The sequence below is a fragment of the Salvelinus sp. IW2-2015 genome, unplaced genomic scaffold, assembly GCF_002910315.2.
Source record: "Salvelinus sp. IW2-2015 unplaced genomic scaffold, ASM291031v2 Un_scaffold3101, whole genome shotgun sequence".
Classification (NCBI taxonomy): Eukaryota; Metazoa; Chordata; class Actinopteri; order Salmoniformes; family Salmonidae; genus Salvelinus; species Salvelinus sp. IW2-2015.
The window spans coordinates 59,614-67,847 of NW_019944392.1; the positions used below are offsets into that span (position 1 = coordinate 59,614).

At 41.6% G+C, this 8,234-nt stretch overlaps 1 protein-coding gene across 1 annotated transcript; it reads right to left on the reverse strand.

Annotated features, from left to right (window-relative positions):
* Positions 1-5,068: 5,068 nt before the first annotated feature.
* Positions 5,069-8,020, reverse strand: LOC112075352 (ceramide synthase 2). Its single transcript, XM_024142363.2, is given in 7 exon segments — positions 5,069-5,179; positions 5,181-5,268; positions 5,477-5,583; positions 5,929-6,057; positions 6,803-6,895; positions 7,416-7,466; positions 7,931-8,020. Coding segments are annotated over 6 exon segments (552 nt in total). The 5' UTR covers positions 7,440-7,466; positions 7,931-8,020.
* Positions 8,021-8,234: the final 214 nt, after the last annotated feature.

Sequence of the window (8,234 nt, forward strand, 5' to 3'; positions counted from 1 at the left end):
ATCACTAGCGGGATACAAGTGACATCCAATAAGAAGGCAACCCCAATGTTTGACCACTTACACAGAATCACAGGCCAGAACCATCTGTATAAWATKTTRKTTGAGTCAAAGCAAGATCTTAACCTTTAAGATTATTTGAGTGATATGTTATACTCACATTATAATGTAATTTTGTATTATAATGTAATAAACCTACTACTCCTTTTTCAGAAACGTGTTGTATGTGTGTACACTAAAATAAGTGCACAATATACAATCCCTGTGTTTATAGAAGGTTATAGGCCTCAGTACCTAAACCAAGACATAGGAAACCTATAGATACTCCCCCCTTATCCATCAGTGAGGAGAACTTCATCATTTGAGTGTGTAAAACAATAGTGATTCATGATCGTTGTTTTTATTATTAATGATAATACTTAAGCATCATAATACAAACAAACAAATAACACTGTAATTACATGACTGTTGTTTATCCAAAGTGACGGGGAAGAGAGGAAGATTTGTCAAGGTTAGTACAAATGAATGAGGGTTGGAATGGGGATGTGAAAGGCTGTGAGGGGAGGATCTCAGAATGAGGGAGGAGGAGGAGATGGATGAGTAGAAGGAGTGGGGGACATATGGAACAATGAGAAGGAAAAGAAAGAGGGAGAAAGGATGAATGAGGATGAGAGGAGCTGAAGAAGGTAGAAAGGTGAGAGGGTAGGCTATCCCATACATTACAGATAAGGCACTTAACATACAACAACAATTGAAAATATATAATGATAAAAATACAACACTTCCATTGTTCCATGTATCATACTTTTGCTTACTGAGCAATTGAGTTGCTAAAATCCAAACTCAAGAAAAATCCAAACTTTTCTGAAACAATGATGTCAAACATGAAACATAACTGTAAACCTGTTTCTCATAGGAATCATACCTCAAATCACTCTAGAATAACAAAAAAACACATACCACACACACGGGATAATCTAATCCGGGGCAGTATGGCCTAAAAAATCTGCCCTAAATAAAGCCTAAATTACAATGGCCCTTTCCAGTCTCCTGAGAAGAAATGTCCTGTTCTGACCAACCAATCCAGGCCCCCGATGAATATCCATCATGAGGCATGATATCATCAGTGTGGGTCAGGATTCTACTGGATCATTGTGCCCAGAAACAGATTGGACTGGACTGGACCAAACCAAACTGGCATTCAACTCTGCAAACATTTGCAGAAAACGTTCATCCTTACAAGGTCATTGTTGGAAGAAAGAGTACACAATCAAGTGTTTTCAATAGAATAGAACAGTTCGCTCCTGTTGTCAAACATTCTTGGTGAATTGGATTGTTGGTGGGCGCTCAGAGTTGGGAGCTTCATAATCGTTAGCGGAGTTGAATGCATCTCTAGTCGATGACATGCGTCATACCACACTGGAATGAAACCACAACTGGTCCATACTGGTCTTAACTGGTCTAGACTGGAAAACAGTTACAATATTGCTTTAAAAAAAAAAAACGGAATTATTGACATTCTATTTGGGATCCTGACTGGCTGGACTGTTGTTGTTTTTTGCCTTTACATTTACAATGGCAATTTTTGTTTTTGCAAAAACTATTGAAATATACTGAAAATAAAGTTCTGCCTGTGTGACCTTGGTAAGATGTCAATGATACTCAGAAGATATACTGAATTAGTCACGCACGTACAGAGCGAAAACATGATAAAACTGTTTGATAAAAAGTATTTTCCTCTCCAATGTCAACGGAGAGTGTCTACAGACAGAGCGTTACCACTGGCACATAAACATGAATCAGCAGAGGAAGGAGAGCATCATTCAGAATCAGCAGAATCTCAATATACCCAAAAAACKATTTAACACTTYGTTTGAAGGACTGCTTATAAGCTGCTTATAAACATGATTACATCGTTTATTAACCAGTTAAACATTATTACAGTTTATGAACCAGTTATTCACATTATTACATTGTTTATTAACCATTCAATAAAGCAGTTTATAAACAGGCCCTCAAATCAAGGTCCATACAGTGCAGTATTTAAACCCATGCTACCAGTGAGGGAGACAACCMGACTCCCTCACTATCTTACTGCATGGCTTCTACAAGCTTAGAGGTGTCCCAAACAACGTCAAACAACGCCCATTCAGATGCGCTACAGGAGCTGAGCAGAAAAAAAACATAATTGCATAGAATCATAAAAACCAGGGCTGGCGAATCTGTATGTTCCAAATCAACATTCACACAAGGACACATTCACATGATTGTGTATTTGTGTGTCAGGTTAAATCTTGTTGTGTCTCTTTTCTAAAGTCTGTCTTTCATGGCAACTGGAGTATTGGACATAAAGGSACATGGACAAAACATGCTTATAGCAGGTTGAGCAACAACAAGGTAAGTGAAAAATAAAAGAATAAGGTAAAAGCACCATAATCTGKCTGTAAGGCACATGAGTACAGTAAGAAGAGCCATAGTAGAAGCAGCATCACACTTTCTCCCCTTCCTTCTCTTCTTCCCTTCATTCTCATCATTCTGTCCTCTCTTCCTTTCACATCCTTTTGAACACTCTTTAAGAGGGACTGAAATCACACTGACGTTCCCAATGCTATTCCTTAACTTGTGTGTGGGGGTGGGGGGGGTATTCTCATGAAACCAGTTTTAAAATGTCTGGAACAAATTGAGTTACAAAACTATGATGCATCTGCAAAAAACTATCATTCTGAGGACTAAGATGTCTAGTTCTAGAGGAAAGTGTCATGTAAAACATATTTTTTTTAAAATACATGTTCATTACTGAAATGTGTCCTGATTAAATTCATGGTAATTTTATAAAAATACATCTTTAGAAAAACCTAACTTATTTAAATAAAACAAAATATGTTGCTGTAGTTTGTTCATAAATTATAAAAATGGTATACTAGTTGAAGTTTACATTAAACTATAATATTTATTACATACAAGCAGTGTCTGTGGATATGTCTCATTACCATTATTTTCAAGTTCCTATAAAACTCCAGTTTTTTAATAAAAATTTCTTCACCCATGATGCATCATCTAGAGTAGTCCTTAGAAAACAGCTAAAGAGCCAAATTGGGAAAAAGTCTGATTTAATTTTATAATAATGTCATTAAAAAATATTTGTATTTTCAGTGTTATGTTTATCTCAGGCATTTTCATTAGGGGAGCAATGTTAAAAAAAATTGATTATTATTTTTGGACTCGAAAACGAATGAGAATTTGTGAAAATGTTGTATAATATCTGATAAAAACTATAATAATTATGAAATAGATACGTATAGATCCTAATTAGATCCTAATCTGTTACACAGATTACCCGTGTGTGTGTGGTGTGTGTTATTAATGGACTATAATAACAGGTCATGCCAATTAATGTAGTATATCCAAAATTGTCGTGTGTGATTGAGTGTTTATAATGAGTTACAGGTGTATCTAACCACAGGCACAGGTCTACCTGTAGTTCTCAGGCTTTAGGAATGTCTTTCCTTCTCCTTCATCCATTTTCCGCTACCACTCTCTCCCTTCCCCTGGCCCCTCCATCTCTCCCTCACTCTGCTGAGTGAGGGATGTGAATTCTTCACATCTTTACTTCCTGGCATAACGTTTCATTACTCCGTCTTGCGGTGGTTGTTGTGAGCGGCGTGACCATTCTGCACCGCGCCTTTCTTCTCCACCCCCTCCTCTTCCTCTCCTGACTCGTCTGTCTCTTCTTTATCGCTCCCTCGTTCCTCCACCTTTCCTGAAGCGAGAAGAAGGAAGGAAGAGAGGATGTGTGTGTGAGAAACATGTCATCCGTCCAGAGCCGGATGACGGAAAGGAAAAGATTACTTTTCCTTTCCGCAAACTGAACCCAAACCAGACTGCTGCTCTTTATCAGCTGGGCTTTCCAACACATATCAACGTGTGATTTCTGAATAAACTTTCTCTCTCCTCCACCCCCCTCTCTCCAGTCTCTTCTCTCCCACCCACCCCTCCCTCTCCCAGTCTCTCTCCTCCACCCACCCCCCTCTCTCAGTCTCTCTCCTCACCCACCCCTCCTCTTCCAGTCTCTCCCTCCCCCACCCCTCCTCTCCAGTCTCTCCTCCACCCACCCCTCCTCTCCCAGTCTCTCTCCTCCACCACCACCCTCCTCTCCTAGTCCTCTCTTCCTCCACCCACCCCTCCTCCCCAGTCTCTCTCCTCCACCCACCCTCCTCTCCTGTCTTCTCCTCCACCCACCCTCCTCTCTAGTCTCTCTCCTCCCCACCCCCTCTCTCCCAGTCTCTCTCCTCTCACCCACCCTCCTCTCCCAGTCTCTCTCCTCCACCACCTCTCCAGTCTCTCTCCTCCAACCCACCCCTCCCAGTCTCTCTCCTCCACCCACCCCCTCCTCTCCCAGTCCTCTCTATGTCTCGTACATCTGTTTCCTACATATCATTTCTCTCTCACATACAGAAGAAAACAATAAAGATAGACTGGGGTTGTGTGTTCAGTGTTTGTCAGGATGCGTGTGGCAGTGCTGTAATGGTTGTATATGTAGTGTTGTCAGGATGTGTGTTCAGTGTTGTCAGGAGGGGGTGTGGTGTGTGTAGTGTTGTCAGGGTGAGTATGTGTGTAGTGTCAGGGGTTGTGTGTGTTGCTGGGTGTGTGTGTGTTAGTTGTTGTCAGGGTGTATGTATGTGTGTGTGTGAGTGTGTGTGTGGGTGTGTGTGCAGTGTTGTCAGGGTGTGTGTGTGTGTAGTGTTGTCAGGGTGTGTGTGTGTGCAGTGTTTGTCAGAGAGTGTGTGGTGCGTGTTGTCAGGGGTGTGTGTGTAGGGTGTTGTCAGGGTGTGTAGTGTTTGGTCAGAGGAGGTGTGTGTGAGTGTTTGTCAGAGGGGGGTGTGTGTGTGTAGTGTTGTCAGGTGGTGTGTGGCGTGTAGTGTTGTCAGGGTGTGTATGATGTCAGAGGGTGTGTGTGTAGTGTTGTCAGAGGGTGTGTGTGTGTAGTATTGTCAGGGTGGTGTGTGTAGTGTTGTCAGGGTGTGTAGTGTTGTCAGAGGTGTGTCGTGTTGTCAGAGTGTTTGCATGGGTTTCAGGGGTGTGTGCTGCAGTGTTGTGTACATACATCGCTGCTCAGGAAGCGGACGGCCATATGAGCAGTAAATGAGATGGCCAGTGCCCAAGGAAATAAATGGAGGACACTGCAGCACCATCATAAGGAAATTCAGGAAGTAGTATCCAAAGAACGGAGAGTACATAGTCATTGGATAAATGTACGTAGAATAAATGATGCTGAGAGAGAGAGGAGAGGGGGGGCAAGAAGAGYGAATAACATCAGTAACAACCAACAGACAATTAACAGACATTTATGATGCTAATCAGAATTTGTTGTTAACTGACTTGCCTAGTTAAATAAAGGTTACATAAATAAAACAATCAGAATGGGTGTGAGAGAGACAGATCATTGGTGTGTGGTGGGAGTGTTCAGGTGTCATCTCACTAGAAGGGGAAGATATAGAGTCTAGTGAAGATGAAGACGGYAGCGAAGAGGAAGAAGACGTAGTTACTGGTGTTTCTCCATCCAGCATAGATGAATATCTTAGCGGACTATCAGAGAGAGAGAGGGAGAGAGAGAAAGGTTGTTGTTGTTAGAAAATAATTGTAATGTCATATGTCTTCCACCAGGTGGCAGTACTAACTCTCTCCATATCTCCACTTCTCCAATATCAGTAGTACTTTGTCCACTTCCTGGTTTATCAAATAAAATGGAACTTTCTTGTGGGTGATTCCCCTGTGGGCCCCACCTACAAACCACATGTGCTAACTGTAAGTTGTATTGGATAACAGCAACTACTAAATCACCATAGTATTATTGTGTTTATTATCGTATCATGGCAGGGATATTATTATCATGTTATGTTGGTGACCCAGCTCTCCTGTAATTGGTTGTACCTCCAGTAAATAGTCGGAGGAGTCGTGCAGCAGCATGATGAGCGTGCCCGCTCTGATGTAGTTGACACACCAGGAGAAACTGATGAGGAAGATGGTGGCCATATGGTGAACCATCTGCTCCTTAAAGTCCTACAGAGAGGAAGGGAGGGAGAGAAGGAGGGAAAGAGAGAAATGCAGAGAGGGAGAGAGAGAAGGTTAGAGTTTGTGTTTTGTTACCTTGATAACATGATAACATTCTGATCCTTCACACACACACCTGTACACATGCACATGCACACGCACACGCACACACACACACACACACACACACACACACACACACACACACAATAGTAAATCATGCCAGAGGGCCATCAGGTGATATTTAGCAGGCAAACACTGTCTGTACTGACCTGACCCTAGTGGAGTAGAGTCCACTGACAAACTCCCCTTTAACCTCCGGCTCCACACACACAAACACGTCATATCAGTCTAATGTCCACCTCCTGCAGTTGCCCCCTGGCCCCTGTCCCTATACACACTGACACTTACATCAGTGTCATGACAGTAACCCCTGGTCGTCAGCACAGGGGCAACACCATGGCAACAGCAGGAGAGGGATCGGAAAGACTTGCTTACTGCKTTCAATGAATCACTTGTAGCTAACAGAGTGTGCAGGCTTGGTTAACCACTATCCYTGATCTTGTAAACTGCACTCTCCCATGTATGGAAGAATCTTCGGGTGATCTGCGTGCTGTAATTGATTGACTCTTAAAGTGAATAGGACTGTAAGTAAAGGGATTCTGTACCACCATTTTTAGTGGTTCATTTGTRTACTRTATWCTTGATTGTTACAAGCATAGTGTTTCGTAGAGCAGGCACGGTGCACACTTACTTTACGTTTGACGTCTGACGCCACACTGAAGATTAGAGAGACGTAGAAACCCAGCTCTATCATATAGTACCAATACTGAGACGGCAGGAGAGTCTGGGGGAGAGATGAAAGATTGAGGGATGGAGAAAGAAATAGATGAGGGATGGAGGGAAATAGATGAGGGATGGAGGGAAATAGATGAGGGATGGAGGGAAATAGATGAGGGATGGAGGAAGAAATAGATGAGGTATGGAGGGAAATAGATGAGGGATGGAGAGAGAAATAGATGAGGGATGGAGGGAAATATATGAGGGATGGAGAGAGAAATAGATGAGGGATGGAGGGAAATAGATGAGGGATGGAGAGAGAAATAGATGAGGGATGGATCGATGGAGAGAAATTGATGAAAGATGGAGGGATAGGGAGAGAGATGGATGGGGAGATTATAGGGGAGAGAGAGAGAGGAGAGAAAGAGCAAAATAATATCAATAACATACATTGATACTTCCATAATATGATTTCTGAACACAGTCAAACACTGGACATAACATGATATGATTGATTATGATTTATGCCTTCCAATGACTTTCCTATGTTACAATGTTACCACTCGTCAATAACCAGAGGGACATACCAGAATAGGGAAGCCCTGCCACATCTCCTTAAAGTCATACAGCCAGGGTTTCTGAGAGAGGGAGAGAGTTATACATAAATCGGAGAGTTCTAACTTCAGTCAAAGAGAAATACAGCATTGAAACAGAAGAAGTGATAAATCCTTTTCACACCCTCTTTCCCTCTATATATTAATGTGTCTTTATAATTATCTTCCAGTGTCATTTGTAAGTTCTTTATTAATCATGTTAGAAAAAGATCAAATTGTATAACATTTGTTTAGGATACTCAGTTGTCCCTGATATAACCAACACCGTTGTTGACAAGGCTTCTATTCTATCTTAGTATCCTGTAACACATTAATGCTGTCAGTGAACAGGCTCTGTTTCTCCCATCAATGGTTTAACTAGGATCTAAAGTTTAAACGATGAGTTATGACAGAGATCAGATGACACGAGTGACCAATGAGGGTGCAGGGAGATTAGCTTGGAAACAGGCGAGAGTTTTAAAGGTCAAAGGTGAAACAGCAGTACTCACGTCAATGAGGGCAGCCAGACCAGCAATGAAAGCAAGAAGGTAAAAGGTGAATCTCCAACTGCAAGAGAACACACAAAATCATTGGACAACACACACACAGACTTTATACTACAGTGCATTCGGAATGTATTCAGACCCCTTGACTTTTTCCACATTTTGTTACGCTACAGCCTTATTCTAAAATTGATTGATTATGATTATAGTTTTTTYCCCTCATCAATCTACACACAATACCCCATAATGACAAAGCAAAAACAACTTTTTAGATATTTTTGCAAATGTATTAAAAATACAAAACTTAAAT